Raw genomic sequence first — 18,169 nt, 5'->3', positions numbered from 1 at the left:
TGCTTTAGCTCACTGGAATAACACTTTCTGTGAACTATAACATGTAACAGTATGCGGGTTGTTTTTAGGATTTTATCAACCTTTGCCACACTCAAGATGGCGGTGACTTCGTCCCTCCCCTGAGTTCGTACGTAAATCGATACGTCAGTCGCGCGTAAAGTTGTGTTGACAGGAGCGGTAGGAGTTGTGAGCGGAACAGCGGCAGCCAGCATCACCGGAGCTGAATGGAGTAATCACAAACATATTATTCTAGACAAGGTCTTATTTTAGAAACATTATTTACACAGATCAAACAGCGACGCCATGGCAGACGACCAGTCCTCTCAATCCTGGTCAATCGACAGGGATGACTACGAACTCAATGAGGTGATAGGTGAGTAGCTTAGCTTGCTAATGCTAGTACCCTAGCCTGTCTTTACAGAGGTGTCGGCTGCTAATTGCCACTAGCCAAGTAGCATCGCATGTCTCTAGCTAACAGAAGGCCAGTTACAACCCGTGGCTACATTGCAGGAAGGTTAACAGCTCACCAGAGTTTCCCGCAGGCTAGGCCAAATTAATTAATTGCTTCTGCTAGCTGCCAAGCTAAAGTGAGACAGCGTCTTAGTAACGTCAGCATGAAGTTAAACGGTTAGCTAACCCAAGTTAGCCTACAGTGCGTGAAAATTCGTCAGTTGTTGGAGTGGGTGGTGGTGTTTGCTGAAGTTATGGTACGCTTTACAGTGATCAGCCCATACTGTACACCAGTCCAGGTAGCATGACTAATGACTTTGAATAGGAGTTTTGTCTGATGTGGTATCTAACTGTAATTCAGTTAAACGTAGATTGATGTTGTATATTACAGTATTAAACAACACTGAAACTAGTTTCCTCTCAAATTTAGGACCTTTTCACATTGTACAATAACGGTTTTGATGAGCTATCACATTTTGAGGGCTTCCCTCAAAAGTCAAATGATTTACTTGTCCTGCAGTGTGATGGTTTGACTCTTCTCCTCAGGGAGCGGAGCCACTGCAGTTGTCCAGGCAGCATACTGCAAGCCAAGAAAGGAGAAGGTGGCCATCAAACGCATCAACCTGGAAAAATGTCAGACTAGCATGGATGAGCTTCTGGTAAGAAACCACAGATAAGTGTGGGCCTGCATCTGCACTCCAGATGTACTCTTTATGTGAGAGTGGTGTGGGTCGGTGGGGTGAGATCAGTCAAAGACAGATCAAAAAGTATGATACCACAACCACCACTGAGTGTGAGAGGTTAAAATCAATAAGTCACTGATAAAGACAAATTAAATGGGAAAAAATAGCACATTCCTGTGCAACAATGTTTTTGCAAAAATGCAGTGAAATATTGTTTTTTCCACAATATTTTACTTTTGAATGTTGATATTTAAAAGATACACAGCTGCAAACACTCAGACGAGATGAGAGTAAAGTCAGTTTCCCACACAGTTTTTCTCTCTGATACATAGCTCATTACAATCAAGCTGTGAGCTGGACTTTGTCAGTACCCAGTCACAAATTGCTACACTGTAATTGTTCTTCCAATTAAACAGTTCTATTTACAGGTCAAATAGTCAGATGGGAGTGCTAATTTTTGTTTAATGCAGTAGATTAAATATTTGACAAGTCAAGATACTCTGATGTAAAAATCTAATATTGCCATAAATCAGTCTTTTTGTTTCCCACACAAGTCTAATATGAGTATTGTAGAGATGGCTACTTTTGTACAACCAGTATAGCTGTATGGCTGCTTGTTCTCATCTCTCTCCCTCTCTATTCATATATCTATCATAAAAATATGATTGTTATGCAGTTTCAGTGAAGATTTTTTCCCCTGTACAGCAGAGACTATAATTGACATTAATGTTAAGGCGGATTTCACAGAGATGACTTGGCTCTGCATCAGTTCTCCTCATCTGGGGCAAATTACAGATTTTCAAGGACTCTCATATAGCTAGAGTGATGTGAATACTTAATTACACCGCCCTATCTTCCAGGACTTCCTCTTACCCAGTGCTTATATAATATATCAAGGTCCTGAATTCACCTATGTCTGTCATTGAGGTTAAAAGTGTCTTGGCTTGGTGACCCAGTGGTGATGTAACCCAGGTGACTCCACTGTCTGGAGTCACAGGCACTGTGCACTCCTGCTTTATGTTTCAGACATTTTAATGGGGAGGTTTTGAATGTAAGAAAAGAGTAGCAGCATGGTCTGGACTGTTTCATTCAAGCTGCATTTTGAGTAAGATTTTATCAAAGGGAAGTTTTAAAGGTGTGTAAAAGATCAAATCCTTGTATGACCTTTTATCCCACAATTTTTCTTTGTGCAGAAAGAGATCCAGGCTATGAGCCAGTGCCACCATCCGAACATCGTGTCTTACTATACCTCCTTTGTGGTGAAGGATGAACTGTGGCTGGTGATGAAGCTGCTCAGTGGGGGTAGGTCCTGTAATGCTAAAAAAAACCTTTCCTTTGACTTTACTTGCTCTCTTGGCTAACTCTTATCTTCACCTTGACTTTGAATTGACATTCTCTGTCTTACCTTCCCTCTTTTATCTCAGATAAGCTTAGGTTTGAACATGAACTGAATGTTTGGAGTAACCAAGGAGCCATCTGGCATATTCTGGTTGAGTAGTAGGTTGTATTGTTTTTGTTGCTTTGCAGTTCTGGGTCTGAGTTTTAGTTCTGGTATATTTTACTCTACGCTTTTTAATTCTGAAAACCACAGTAAGACTGTGCATGCTAAATTATTAGTTCAAAGTGAGAGGGAAGTTTAAATGAAGTGAGAGATGCTATGATATCAGCTAGATTAGACCACTAAATTAATTAAATGTGGCTGGTAGTCTTATTTACGTGTTTTGTCTGAAATGTATGTTTCTGGATAAACATTAAAGGACCAGTTTGACATTGTGGGAAATATATGAATCTACAGTGTGTTAGATGAGAAAATTGATGTCACCCTCATATCTGTACACTCCGTATGAAACTAGCTTAGTCTAGTTTAGCAGAAAGACTGGAAACAGCCTGGCTCTGTCTGAAGGCAACAGAATCTACTTCCTTGCACCTAAACATCACCAATAATCACATTAAAGCTCATTACTGTAATCCACAAAAAGGAAGTGTAAAAATGTCATATTGGGGTTTTACGAGGTTGTACTGTATGTCTTTCATGTCTGGGTGAAGCAACTTCCTGAACTTCCTGTCTCTGCTGGTTGGCTGGCAACCTTATTGTGATGACAACAACGGATGTAAAAAGCTTTTTGTCAGTGTAACCTGTTTTAAAGCCATTTAAAAGTCATGGTATTTGATGATATTCTGTGAAAAATTTTAGTGAATGAACTAGCTAACATTAAGTCAGATTTGTATTTTGTATTTCTTACTGGGACAAATCCCACAGAGTTTTCATCAGCTGTGTCTGTCGCTACCGGTCTCTGTACCTGTCAGTCCTCTGTCATTCAGGGCTGTGTCCGTTGGGGCGTCTTCTTCAGTTACGCTGTCGCTCAAGTTTTCGTTAACATTTTCTGTCGTCATTTTCTCTTTTATCTCACTCCTACTCCTGACGTACTGCTGCACACGATTGATTCGGCATGGCGTTATTCTCATTATCATTGGCTTTTCATCTGTCATAACTCAGGTGGAATGAGTACTGTTGACATTGTTATCAACCATATCTTAAATGTCTATCGAGGAAAAGACATATTGCGATATATATCAATATCGTTTTATCACCCAGCCCTATTAGCAGGTTATTTGTAAATGTATGTGCATTTTTCCAGAAGCTCTGGTGCTGTTTATGCACTCTGCAGAGTTATGGCAGACTGTGTTTTGTGGTGTTACAAAGCAAGACATGACTGCTGGTTTTGTTTACAGTACAAACCACCGCCTGATAAATGCCACTCAGTGCACCTTCAACTACTTGCCCATACTGTCAGCATGTCTTGTGACGACTCCCTGCCTCCTCTGTCTCAGGCTCGGTGTTGGACATCATCAAACATATCATCTCTCGTGGCGAGCACAAGACTGGAGTGTTGGATGAGGCCAGTATTGCCACCATCCTGAAGGAAGTCTTGGAGGGGCTGGAGTACCTTCACAAAAACGGGCAGATTCATCGGTGAGTTAAAATGATGTGTCACCAGGCTGCAGAGCAATGCCTTGTTATCACTGTACACTGTGCTAAGTGCACTTTGAATCCTGGTAGTTACTATGTCCCACCATACACTCTGACTCAGTTTCCACTCACTCAGGCACTGGGCCTCTCGTCTCTGCATATGAGTGTGCAGTTTGAACGAGACCTTGCTCCTTCAATATTTAATACACTGAAGATGCATTATTGAGGAGGTTTGTTTTACATAAAAGTTCCTCCCAGGAACACTGTGAACCACCGCTGAGAAGAAAGGCCTCTCTGTGTCTTGTTGTGTGAAATTGTTTCAAATTAACAGACTATCCATTCACACTCATGATTCTTGAAGGGGGTTTATCTAGTCGTACTGTTGTAAAATTATAAAAAACTTTGTTGTTTTGAAAGATAGATTATTATATTTTAAGAGAAAATGAAATGTATTTGGTGTTACAGTGTGTGGAAACTATTTCAGACAGAGAGCAGCTGCTGATTGAGCTCAGATGCTGTGGCTAACTCACTTATGCCTAATCAGGAAGGGGAGGGGGAGGGAGTGTTGGGACCAGGTTAATCCACTTCAGTTCTGTGTGCATAGTTTATACTCAGTGTGTGCAAACAGAAATCAGGTGGAGTAAGATGAAACAGCTTTAACTCCTTTGTGTGCAATAGTATTTGTTCATTTGGCAATTCAGTATGCACAGCCTAGCCACTCCTCTAATGTAGTCACTGATGTGTGATATCTTAATTGTACATGATGTTTTAATCCTCCTCCTCCTCATGCACAGGGATCTAAAGGCCGGAAATATTCTTCTTGGAGAAGATGGCTCAGTGCAAATTGCTGGTACAGTGTTTTTTCTACATCTACTGTGGTTGTTGTTGTATGTTGTATAGTTACACTCTGTAGGCTATTCCTGTGCAGATTTATTTTGAAAAACAGAGGGGGCCCAGTTTGTGTTACAAAAAAAAGTTTTTCTGAGTTGAATCTGATCTGCTTTTCACACACACCCTAGACTTCGGTGTGAGTGCCTTTCTAGCAGCAGGAGGAGACATGACTAGGAATAAGGTTAGGAAGACGTTTGTGGGGACACCGTGCTGGATGGCCCCAGAGGTCATGGAGCAGGTAGGAGGCTTGTTTTGTAGACTGTTTCTTTCTCTGTCTCTGTTTTCTCTCTGTAATGCCTCATAACTGAGATATAAAAGACTGACTGGAGAGCTTTGTTCACTCGGCTCTGTTTTTAATCCACAGGTCCGCGGCTATGACTTCAAAGCAGACATCTGGAGTTTTGGGATAACAGCTATTGAACTTGCCACGGGGGCAGCACCATATCACAAATACCCACCGATGAAGGTAGGTATTTGTCTGTGCACTTATTGTATCTGTCTTCTTTATTTCAGCAGACAAAAACACTTTCAGCTGTTCAGCTGTATCCTCCATTTTTATTTAACAGTTTATTTCATGACTGTTTACTGACTAGAGCTGATCTTTGCGTGCCTGTAGGTGCTGATGTTGACTTTGCAGAATGACCCTCCCTGTCTGGAGACAGGCATCACAGATAAGGAAATGGTGAAGAAGTATGGCAAGTCCTTCAGGAAGATGCTGTCCCTGTGTTTACAGAAAGATCCTGAAAAAAGGTCAGTTAGTCCCGAAATCTTTTTTGCTTAATGCCAGATTAAAGTTGTGCTTGTTTTGCTTTTGCTTTCCCCAGCTGTGTAACAAGGATAATAAGGAGTCTTGTGTCTCTTTCCTATTTAGGCCAACTGCTGCTGAGTTGCTGAAGCACAAATTCTTCACAAAAGCCAAGGTAGGCCCTGCATCACTGTTGGAATAATAAACTGAAAATACTTCTGCATGTTTCAAAGAGAACCATTATAGATCCTGTAATAAATGTTTGTATTTCTCACACAGAACAACGAGTACTTGCAGGAAAGACTTCTACAGAAAGGTCCAACAATAACAGAGCGATCAAAAAAGGTCTGCCATTAATACACTGTGAATATACAGTACAACATTGTGCTGCTTTGTACTAGTGTGTTGTCTAGTCCAGGGTGTGTCCCGGTTTGTGCCTGATGCATGCTGGGACACGCTTGTGTAACTCTGAAAAGACTTGCTGATGTTACATGTTTTTCAATTAGTCTTTTTTTGTTTGTTTTTTAAATGTATTATGTAGGTGCGTCGTGTGCCCGGCTCGAGTGGGCGTCTCCACAAGACGGAGGACGGTGGTTGGGAGTGGAGCGATGATGAGTTGGACGAGGAGAGTGAGGAGGGCAAAGCTGCTGTGGCAGCTCTGCGGGTGAGAGTCTGCATGCCTGTGTCTTCCAAGAGTCAGTCTAGTTTACTTTATAAGGCCAACATAATGTATATTCTCACTGCACACAGTATCCTTTCAACCAGCAGATGGTGCTGTTGTACTGCTGGTTTCCAGCCAAGCTAGAGTTTGTTTTTCCTGTCTAATTGTCAGTGTAACTCAAGTATCATGTTGCTCTGGTAAATCACCAAGGACGCACCTAATTCCAAACTAAATCTGACCTAGTAACAGCTTGCCTTTGTCATTATGTATTCCAATTTGCTTCAGTTTTGTAGCAAAAACAGGTACAAGTAGGATTAAAGAATTTTTCTAATTCTTATATGCTGTTGGGCACTAGGAAATGGTTAACGATTGCTGCAATATCTCAATGAAACCTGAGTAAATGTGACTGTTAAACATAACACGTACAATGAATAAATTAAATAGATGTAATGGCATGCAGACTTAACTGTCAGAACTCAGTCCTAAGGAAAAAAAGTTGTCAACTGGCCTAAACCCCCTGCTCAGGGTACCTGTTCAAATAATTGTCCTATGTGTGGTCACACTCCATTCATGTCTGGCTGTGGGATTTTATTGTCTGTTATCTTAACTGTGATTTCAGTTAAGCCTTGTGTTTAACGTCACCTACCCTGTGTCAAATTCCTTCAATCCTACAATACTCCATCAGTCCATACATTCGGGGGATAAAAGGAGAATTGCATGTTTTTAATCCTGACAATCTATCATGTCCATTCTGCAGTCACCCAGAGTGAAGGACGGGTCCCAGAACATGGAGGTGAGTCAGTTTGTGGTGGACATGACCTGAAAATCTTGATTTATCGTAATGCCTTGACAGACTGATCTGCATGACTTGTGTGTGTCTGTTATGTGTGTCCTCTTTTGTTTATGCTTTTTAATCCATGTAAAACTGAAAACACCTGCTTGTTGATCTATTTGCAAATTCGTGTCTCTTAGCTTTTCCCACCAGCAGATGGCTCTACAGGACATCTGCAGCCACCTGGCGCAGCACATGAGAGCCCTGCCAATGTGGGCCAGGCAGGAGAAGACCTTCCACCGCAGGCTCCCGTTCAAACAGCGAGCCCCTCACACACACCAACTGCTCAGGTGAAAACAAATGTGAAGAGTTTGCTCACACAAATGCAGGTGTTCTTGATGACTAGAACTGCTGCACAGTAATTCCTTCACTGTTGCTGTTGCAGGATCCAGCTGCAGCCAATGCCAGTGTTCCCATCAGCCTCGTCCTGAGACTGAGGAATCCCAAGAAGGAACTCAATGACATCCGATTTGAGTTCATGCCCGGCAGAGGTGAGAACGACCACTTAGCTTTTTCTTTTTTAACATGTGCTGTTGCACTCCAGTCTCATGTGTTTCTGTTTTCCTCTCTGAATCTCCTCAGACTCTGCTGATGGAGTTTCTCAGGAGTTGGTTTCAGCCGGACTGGTGGATGGGCGGGACTTAGTCATTGGTAAGCTTGAGAAATATCACTGTACAGTGGGATATTTACAGCTGCATACATTATCTTTTGATATCAGTCCACTGCCATGGTTTACATTTGTTTCCTTATAGAATAAAAACTTTGATTTGAAACTGGCTTGAGATCAGTGCTGTCTTCCAAGTTTCTGACATCATAGCAACTGAGCACAAAGTTCACTGTGTTAGATGTGATAGATGATTTATCTCAAGCAAGTTTCAGGTGTCTGGAAGTAAACTTTTCATGCCTAAAAACTAGTATATGAGATTTGTAGGAAATGTGATAAAACCAGCTGCCATGTATGATCCTAATACATCCAGTTTCTGATTTTATAGTTTGCACCTGGCTCCAGTTATTTCCTGTTTTCACCACTGGTCCTGAGGAAGTCTTTTAATCTCTTCTCACATTAGTTGGTCATCTGATACAAACCTCTCACCTCCTTTTATCTTCTGTCTAGTTGCTGCCAATTTGCAAAAGATTGTTGATGATCCTCATAGTAACAAAAATCTGACCTTTAAACTGGTGAGTACACAGACCATTGATGAAGTATTAGATAAATTCTGTCCACGGATGTGTTAAATATATTTTGCAGGTTTTGTTTAATTTATTGATCATAAATATAAACTTTTTTCTTTTGCTGTCTCTCCTCCAGGCATCTGGTGTGGAGGAGTCAGAAATTCCTGATGATGTTAAACTCATTGGATTTGCGCAGCTCAGCATCAGTTAAGTCAAACAGAGCCAGCGACAAAGGACAGAAACTAATGGTATTGCACAGCTGCATTATAGTCAATTCCAAGAAACCACTACTGCCAAAGAGAGGAGGAAGATGACAATGGTGAGATGGGAGGCTGGCAGGAGTGTGACACTACTGCAGGATACATGAGGACCACATTGAGAGGGGGCTCAGTTCATCACAGGAATCACACTTGAAACGTTTACAGTGCGCTTATACAGTAAATGGGAGAAGAGATGCAATCAACTATATGAACTCCTACTTTTCTTTTTTCTTCCTCTTCATACATAAGCACAATCCAAACCATCTCCTGCCAGTACTGGAAGTGATTGCCTTTTTTTTTTTTTTTAAATCAACTGTGCCACAGAACTCACAGGAGTGTCATGCCACCTTTACATGGCACTTTATACTACACTGAAATTGAAAAGTGTAAATTCAGCCTTAGTTTGTCAAACTATAGATTTGTCTGTGTGATTATTTGGTGTATTCTACATACACCTATCTAGTAAATCTAAAAAAAAAAAAAAAAAAATCCCTGTTAAAATTGACACGATTACCTTATAAACAGCAAACTGCAGCATAGCTTCAGTTTAGTTAATTCTATCAATTCTGATGGATTTTTACTTAAAAATGAGCAGATTACTGTATAAGGCGGTTCAAGGCAGTGCGATGAATTCTCTCCTCCACAGTATCAGTGTGCGTTGACTTTGTTAAAACATAACCAAAGTGTTATGCTCTGACTGCACTGCTGAAACCATCATTCAAATGCAAACAAATCAGCGGTGACTGCTCTGTCTCATAACTGTAGTCCAAACACTTTGTCAGATGGCGTTTTCCTGAGGTATTAATTAATTATTTTCACAGATTGAAACCTTCCTAATATTCTTGTACTATGCAATAGTTATCTCACCATATGTGACCACTAGTTGCAAATAATCTCTCTCTTCGGTTGAATAAAACCACTTTTTGTGCTTGTACCTCAAAAGGAGTTCATAAAGGGTCAACCAGCAAAACAGGCAGCTTTAAGAACCTGCAGTGAGGATTTCTCTCATTTCCACAAGCATGTTGAGAAAGTTATCACACCAACAGACACACACGGGTAACTGCTTTTTTCTACATACCCCTGTAAAGTGTAATTTACCCTGTTTATAAATATTATAAATATTACAGCTGGGTAGAATCCTGAGTGCTGGCAACTGAGCCTGAGGTTGCTTGTGTCACAGGGCGACTGCTAATGAACTTCTGTGGAGGTGTGCATGCTCAAAAACTGAAAATGTTCTATCAACATATAATAAAGCCTAAAGGGGCGGTTCACCCAAATTGCAAAAGTAGATTTTGTTACTTTCCTCATTGGCATTTAGCCATGCAGATGGTTTGGTCTTAGTTGTCAAGGCTTTTGAGATATTTGTCTCTGAGATTTCTGCCTCCACCCCTATACAATAGAGGGCAATGAAATTTCACTTTTAGCCATGCTAGTGTCATGTCTCTGTGGGTGGCAGTGTCGGACAATCTGTCCAATTTTATGGTCTATGTGGAAGTAACTCCAAAATTATTGGATGGATTGAAATGAAATTTGCTACATATATGCAGTGTCCTTAAAGGATGAACCCTCCTGGCTTTGGTGATTCTGACTTTTCATCTAACTCAACCATCAGGTCAGAGTTTCAGTTTTTTCACCATTTTGGTTTATGACCAAATGCCTGCAAAACTAATGACATTACCCTTGGCTTCAGCTGTAAATGTTTAGTGCTAATTATCAAAAAGTAATGATAATATTCACTGAAAAAAAGTGAATATAGAAAACATTTTACCTGCTAAACATGCTACACTTATCTTTGTGGGTATGTTAGCATGTAGCTCAAAGCACTGCTGTGCTAAAGCATGGCTACTAGCATGGCTGCAGTCTTTTGAGTTTTGTTGTTGCTCATATCACTGAAATTCAGAAACAACATTTACTTCCAGAAACAGTATCCACATGAATTTGGATTGGCCTTGGAACCCAGTTCTCACTAGAACTGTTTAAAATAAATAAATAGATAAAAAGAATGACAGTGCTCTATTGATTATCTAAAGAACCTGACATAACTTCTAACACCACCATGAGGTTGAGGGTTTTTTTTTTAGCTTGGTCTTTCTCTGACTTTTGACCTGGTGACTAAATTCAGTCTTAGGTGAACTTAATATTTAGTGCTAGTGAGCAAGAGTTAGCATCGTGAAGGACTAAACTAAGACAGTAAACATTGTTACATCTAATAAACATCAGCATGCTAGCACTGCTTCTGTGAGCAACTCAGTATGCTGACAGTGGCATTTAGTTACAGCTGTTTAAGAATGGGCAGAATGGACATAGACTCCTAGTCTAAATATTCAGTGCTGTGAATTCACTTTATTTCCATTACAATGAGGGGCAGCAGGAATCTCAGCAAAGTGAATCAAAGCTGACTGCATGGCTGGATACTACCAGTGGAAAGTCTTTCATATACTGGGTGAAGTAACCCTTTAAAACTTCCCCAGAAGCTAGTTATTACTTAAGTTTTTGTCACTAAGCAAGTTACTTTCACAGTACTGTAGTCTCTTTATAAACACTCACCAACAAATCACTGTCATCACTCCCAGTGTAGCTGTATGGTTGTTTTGTACCACATACAAAGGGCTGTGCTGTAGCTCCTAGTTCAGGTACTGATGTAAATGGTCTATGTAAAGAAGCTGTAAATGTACGTATGATGGCAACTTCATGCACTGTCGCACCAATAGGTTTGTATGTAACGATGTAGATGCATTGACTGTCTAAATGTGCGTGTCAGATAAAAGGAACATTTTACTTGTAAATATTAAGGCAGCCTGAGAGTCATCATGTTCAGTACATAGAGTTTCTTTGTTTTGTAGTATTTTCCACTGTTGGCCTTTGTTAGAGCATCACTAATCATGCACAAATTATTTGTTCAATTGGCACCTTATTGATATGTTAACATGCGTATTTTTGGAAGTACATGGGGCTTGTAATCACACACACTGTGCTTTGATGTCATGATATGCAGTTTTTCTCACTGAAACCTGTTCGAGGCGAATGGATGAAATGTTATTTTAACAAGACAGATGGCAGGTTACACTTTACTCTCTCCCAGAGTGTGTGTGTGTGTGTGTGTGTGTGCGTGTGCGTGTGCATGTATGTGTGTGATCTTGGTGATAAAATGATTGATCATCAAAGACTTTGAGCTGAAAGTCACCTTGATTTTCTAAATTTCTTTCCCCATCTTTTACTCATCAAAAAACATCATTCTGCCTCTAAGCGGTAGCACTGAATGATTCATATTGATTTAATCAGATGATTGGCAAGTCCTTTTTTTTTTTTTTTTTTTACAGATAATTACATATATTTTTAAATATGCTTAATCATAAAATGGGTACATCCATAAATGCATAATTTATAGTGGAAAATTTGTGACAATACACAAAATAGATTCATTGACAAATGATATACATTGTTGGAAAATGTCAGCACATGCAAAATGATTTTTAGTAGCTGAATAAAGTCACATGATGGAATTCAATGAGGGAGGACAGTGTTTGTTTAAAATGTGATGTCTTAAATCCCAGTTGTCTTTTCCTTTAACAGGTCAACTATTAGCAAACAAAGTTCAGGATTGGTCCTGAGATGTATGTTCACACGTTTAGTTACTGGTGGTTAAACATTTATTTTGACAGTGGTTCCAGCCTTAATAAGGCAATCTATCAGAGTCTCACATATCATCTGCTGTGTGAAGATGGTGGATTTTGGGGAGATTCTGAGGACCATTGGAGACTTTGGTTTGTTCCAGAAGGTTATCATTCTTGGGTTGGCCTTCCCAAATTTCTTGCTACCAGTTTTCTTTTGTAGTTTTCTCTTTATTCAGTCAGATCCAGAGCGACACTGTAACACAGACTGGATCCTCAGAGCTGATCCTAACCTGACCACAGATGACCAGCTGAACCTGACTCTGCCCCGGGAGGAGGATGGGACCTTCAGCAGGTGTCAGATGTTTATCCCTGTGGACTGGGACATCAGTGCCATCAGGGAGTATGGACTCAATGAGACCACAAGGTGCCAGAATGGATGGGTGTACTACAACACATTGTACGATGCTACAATAGTCACTGATGTAAGTATGATGTATGATTTGTGATTTCTCCTTTAGTATCATCTGTGCTGAATACCCTACTGATTTTTTTTTTTTTTTTTTTTTGCAGTTTGATCTTGTCTGTGACAAGTCAAACATGGCTGAAGTTGGGCAGACAGTTTTCATGACTAGTTTACTTGCTGGTTCATTCATCTTTGGACCTATAGCTGAATCGTAAGTGACTTCAACAAGGTATAAGAGGTCGTTGGCAAAATGTTGGAAAACACAAACCTTCTAACCTGTCATTTTATCGTCACCCACTGTTTAAACTTAAGGTACGGCCGCAGGAGAACCACCCAGTTACCAACTGCCATTGTGCTGCTATTCGTCATAGTTGCTGGTGTGTCTCCAAATTTCTATGTTTACATAGTTTCACAGTTCATTGTTGGATCTGCACTGGCAGGATACAGAATGAACTCCACTGTATTAGGTATGATATATTTGTAATTATTTCACTTCTTAGAATTTTTTTTTGTACTAAGTGTGGAATTATCCCATTTAAAAAAAAAAAAAAAAAAGTTTGTTCTTGCTCTGCTGTGACTTTGGTATTTAAATTTGATGTGTAGCTACCGAGTGGATTGGCATCACCAAAAGGTCCTTTGCCTCATGTCTGAGCCAAATGTTTGGAGGTCTTGGACAGTGTGCCATGGCTGGTCTGGTCTATGTTATTCGTGATTGGAGAGTAGCTCAGTATGTCATGGCAGGAGCACAGGCCTTTGTATTCTTGTACATATGGTATGTGTTGTATATTCATTTTTATTTTCATTTTTGCACAGTGCTGTATTTGGTCATACCTACCTGCCAAAATACAATTTATCCATGTGTGTCTAACTTCATTGCTCTTATGTTTCTTAACATTGTGCATAATGCTGAACCAGTTTGCTTACAGTGTGTTCAGGAAAATTGCTGCATAATTAACGTTGTTAGTGGCTCAAGTTCTGATTTAGATTCCAACAAATTAATAACAGTTTGTTAGTTTGACATTTACACTGCATTCTTTCAAGGTGGATTCCTGAATCTGCAAGATGGTTGCTGGGACAGGGAAGAACCGAAGAAGCTAATAAGTTGATATGTAGAGTTGCAGCTATCAATAAAAAGAAAATCCCAGAGAATCTGCTCAACATGGCAAGTCAGATTCAACTTTAATTACACATGATCAAATGAGACTTAAAGGTGCTATATGCAAGTTTACATACAGCTTTAGCATTAATAGCTGTTTACTTACCAAGAGCTTAAGCAATTGTTGCATTTACAAGATAAGAGGTAAGAATGCGCCTTCTGGGCAGTGCTACTTCTTAAGTCTCTCATGTTGGACTGAGGGCAGACTGGACGTTACAGTGACTCACTATCACAAAGTGAGACTGGTTGGGCTGGGGCTAGTTGGTTAGCACGCTACTTCAGTAGAAGTAAAGAAGTGATAGATAAAGAAACAAAAGAATTGACATTAGTGTTGCTTTCCACCACTGGAGACAGTGAATAAAGGAATGAAGTGTGATGCTGAACTCGCATTGTTTCTTTAACACTCACAAGTAAACAGCTTTTAATGCTAATGTTGGCTATGTAGTGAAAGCAAAAACTTACACATAGCACCTTTAAGGATCCCTCTCAAATCATCACTGAACACTCTACAGCCATACTAACAATTCTGTGAAACTGCACTTTGTGGCGCTGTGAGCTAAATGCTAATATCAGTGTGCGGGTCTTTTGTTTGATTTTAATATCAGTATGCAAACATGCCCATAGTGACAATGCTGGTACACTTATTTTTAGTAGGTGCAATGTTTATCATGTTCATCATCTTGGTTTAGCATGCTCACATCAGCTAATTAGCACTGCACACAAAGTACAACTGAAGCTGATGGGAACATGATTATTTTGCAGGTAACAGACATGGATGTGTTAGCCTTGCTCCTTATTTATCCCAGTTGAATAGTTGCAACAAAGTAACTTTTACTGCTTTTTCTCCAGACGAGCCAGTTTCATTCAAGTAGCTGGCCTAGATTTCGGCATCCAATTGCTATACATCCATGGTATTTGGTCATAAACCAAAGCACTGGACAAAAAGAAATTCTGACCTGCTGATAGTGCTAGAAGAAGAGTAATAAAAAATTAAATAAAATTAATGTCTTTGCTTCACAATCCATCCAGTACTCTAGTACAAACTCATGGTGGCACTAGACGAAAGTCAGAGGATCGCCAAAGTCAGTAGGATTCATCTTTTGGGGGGCGTGAAAACCATCACCAGCAGCTGTATTTGTTAAGTGTTGTCCCATGTTTAATACTAATGCATTTGCCCCTCAGGTAACTGAAGAACGAGAAGTTCAGAGTGGAGGAATCAAAACAATTTTTACTTCAGCAATCCTGACCAAGTATTTTTTCATCATATCTTTTGCCTGGTAAGTAAAGCTCATTTGGGAATGTATTTTTACATTTAATTGACTTTAATTTTTATTTTATTTGTGTTTTCTGGTATTAAGGTTTTCATTAAATCTAGGCTATTTCTGCCTTGTTCTGAATGTGGGTAAGTTTGGTCTGAGCATCTTCCTGGTTCAGTTCCTATTTGGGATCTCTGAGATTCCAGCGCATCTCCTCTGTATCTGGGTTCTGGAGTTGGTGGGGAGAAAAAAATCCCTGATATCAACCCTCCTGACAGGAGGTTTCTTTTGCCTCTTAACCCTGGTTTTCCCTCCAGGTGAATTTCTTGACATACATTCAGTATATGAGTATACATTCATTTGACTGTCCATGGTTTGGTACATTGTACTCGTATTTTAATTCCAGGCAGCGCTGTTATTATCACAGCCCTCGTAACCACAGGGAAGTTCTTTTTGAACTGGGCTGGTTCAGTAACTATGGTCTACATTCAGGAACTCTTTCCCACTTCTATCAGGTACACAAAGTCAAAGAATACAAAATATCCTGTATAATTATAGACATTCATCACATACACTGTTTATAGTTGAAAATGATCTCCATGTTCCACTCTTTCAGGCAAACAGCTGTTGGCTTGGGCTCCATAGCATATAGAGTAGCAGGGTTGCTGTCACCATTGCTCAACATGTTGGCTGTATACCACCAGTCTATACCCATCATAGTCTTCAGCAGCCTCGCGGTGGTCAGTGGAGCTCTTGTCCTCTTGCTTCCCGAGACCAGCAGAAAAGAGCTTCCTGATTCAACTAATGAGGCTGAGGGCAAGAGGTGAGCAAGCTGCATGAAGAAGACCAAATCACTGACAGGAAGTGTAGCAACTGTCAGTTTAGTTGTGTGACCTATATATATATATATGTATATATACATGTATATATATGTGTATGTATGTATATATGTATACATGCATACAAGTTAACAAATGTACACACAAATCTAGAGCAATGAATGGCATCAAGCCTAAGGCTACATGTGTGGAAATGGGAATACATTCTTAGACTTAAACTACGACTAGTTTTAATGAGCACACTGGTAGTAATTAAGATAAAGATAAAACTTTACTAACAGTCAAAAGGGTAAAAGAATTATGTAATCTAAATGTTGTGTTCCTTTTCATTGTAGGGCTGTTTCCAGCAAGAAGAGTGGAAGTGACTCCAACATGGCTGAAAACAGAATATCCACTAAACTCTAGTTTGCATACAGTATTTTTGTAGATGTTTTGTAATGCGTAACATTAGCTGTATAATATTTCTGTTTGGACTGTCTTCTACATTTGATATTGCTGAGTCACAGTGTCATCAGTCCCAGTGTGTTTGCCCATATTCCTGTGTCTGGCCTGATTATCTGTCTTTACTGCTGTCAGTATTGCTCTTTAGGAAAAGTAAATACTGATGAGAATGTACTTCTGTCTTTCTTGTGAGAAAGAAGTAAGGCTCTGTCAGCTCAGTGCAGCAGTAAAATCTTCAACCTATTAGGGCGAAACAAAATGTATCATCTAGAACCATGTACTGGTCCCAAGAGGGAATGCTTGAGACATGGTATATTAGACAAACAGCAGTCAGGATTTCCTCCCCGTGAAACCTATAGGAGCAGCCAGTTACTCATGGTAAAAAATGACAGCTGTTAGACTAGCAGCTTTACAGGTGGGAATAAGGTGCAGGTAGGGCTGTGTCATCCATAGCAGTAGTGCAAGAGAGCAAAATAATGTTGTTTGAGATTGTATACATGAGTACTAGTCTGGAAATGTAAATATTTTTTCAGTTGGAGGCTGGGAGCGGGGATGCACAACAACATGCTGCACCGTTGTCACATCAATTTGGTTTTTATCTACTCCTTGATACAAAAACATGGCACCAAAAGTAAATGTAGACTAAATAAATTGTCTAAAATTTAACCATAAACTTCTGCATTTGACTGGGTTGCACACAAAAAATATTTTCTAAAGGTATGATTTGTGACCTCCAGCTGCACTTAAGCAACTTCTTATCTGTCTAATAACACGCTGGTATTGCTTTATGATTGGATAACTGTCAATCCAGCCTTGACTTTCCACTTGTAAGTTACAAATTTACACATAGGCTAACAGGCTGTTGAGCTTCACATTTAACAGACATCTGACCACATCCATATGTTTATATTGTTTCCCATGGTGGTAATGATCTGGTGATTCCTATAATCTAATGTAGGCCTCGGAGACATACAGACAAGGCATACATGGTGGAAATTAGACAATGAAATTTGTTCAGTCTTTCAATTAATTTGCTATGGTGAGGTTTTATCACTTGTTTTCAGGAATTTATGGAACAACTTTACTACCAAGGCACATGGAGAAGGGGAAACAAGAGGTCAAAACACTATTATAATATCCTTTACAGCATACAGTAATACTTTTTTTAATTGCGTCACTACATTTACAATGACTCCATATTATGTAACAAGTTTACCTTTCATATAAGAGAAAGAGACAAGAAAGGTTTGATAAGTCAGCAGATTGTAAAAGTTAGTGAAAGATCAACAGTTCTTTCTGTGAGAGATAAGTCATGTTACAGTACATGGTCCACAAAGAATCAGCCGTTAAACAGCACACTGTCATTGTAACTGTAATAAACCCTATTGTACCCTAAAATTCAATGTTGTGCATTTTATTTTATTTATTTATTGTATTTTGCAATATTGTCAAAATGTTTGTAATATGACCACTGGGGGGAAAAAAGTAGGTTAAAGTTGTTGATCAGTGAATGCTGAGGTAAATTTAACTCTGGGCATCAGGCCAAAGCACGAAGATGTTATGAAGATGTTACTAAGATAAAGGTACAAAAGTGCCACTTCTGGTTAAATAATCACGAGACTGGCTCTGTCTACAAAATGAAATAATCATTTAAATGCTGTCTCATGCTTCCTGCGACATGCAGTCCAGGGTTTAAACATTAATGGCATTGTTTAAAGGTCATCCAACAGCAGC

At 39.7% G+C, this 18,169-nt stretch overlaps 2 protein-coding genes across 2 annotated transcripts; both read left to right on the top strand.

Annotated features, from left to right (window-relative positions):
* Nucleotides 1–148: 148 nt before the first annotated feature.
* On the top strand, nucleotides 149–12,174 carry LOC108883916 (serine/threonine-protein kinase OSR1). Its single transcript, XM_018677494.2, has 17 exons — nucleotides 149–373; nucleotides 997–1,109; nucleotides 2,327–2,435; nucleotides 3,966–4,107; nucleotides 4,899–4,954; nucleotides 5,124–5,233; nucleotides 5,360–5,461; nucleotides 5,612–5,745; nucleotides 5,867–5,915; nucleotides 6,020–6,085; nucleotides 6,282–6,404; nucleotides 7,159–7,194; nucleotides 7,374–7,523; nucleotides 7,619–7,724; nucleotides 7,816–7,884; nucleotides 8,348–8,412; nucleotides 8,543–12,174. Exons 1-17 carry the CDS (start codon nucleotides 304–306, stop codon nucleotides 8,615–8,617), a joined length of 1,575 nt encoding a protein of 524 aa, XP_018533010.1. The 5' UTR covers nucleotides 149–303; the 3' UTR covers nucleotides 8,618–12,174.
* A 117-nt stretch (nucleotides 12,175–12,291) lies between these two features.
* On the top strand, nucleotides 12,292–17,816 carry LOC108883913 (solute carrier family 22 member 13). The gene is made up of 10 exons (XM_018677490.2): nucleotides 12,292–12,762; nucleotides 12,851–12,954; nucleotides 13,056–13,210; nucleotides 13,347–13,515; nucleotides 13,785–13,905; nucleotides 15,082–15,176; nucleotides 15,258–15,472; nucleotides 15,562–15,670; nucleotides 15,772–15,978; nucleotides 16,330–17,816. The coding sequence occupies exons 1-10, from the start codon at nucleotides 12,388–12,390 to the stop codon at nucleotides 16,397–16,399; spliced, it is 1,620 nt and encodes a 539-aa protein (XP_018533006.1). The 5' UTR covers nucleotides 12,292–12,387; the 3' UTR covers nucleotides 16,400–17,816.
* Nucleotides 17,817–18,169: the final 353 nt, after the last annotated feature.

The sequence above is a fragment of the Lates calcarifer genome, linkage group LG4 (assembly GCF_001640805.2).
Source record: "Lates calcarifer isolate ASB-BC8 linkage group LG4, TLL_Latcal_v3, whole genome shotgun sequence".
Classification (NCBI taxonomy): domain Eukaryota; kingdom Metazoa; phylum Chordata; class Actinopteri; family Centropomidae; genus Lates; species Lates calcarifer.
Note: the sequence above shows the minus strand (reverse complement) of the source record. Positions and strands in the feature narration are given on the sequence as shown.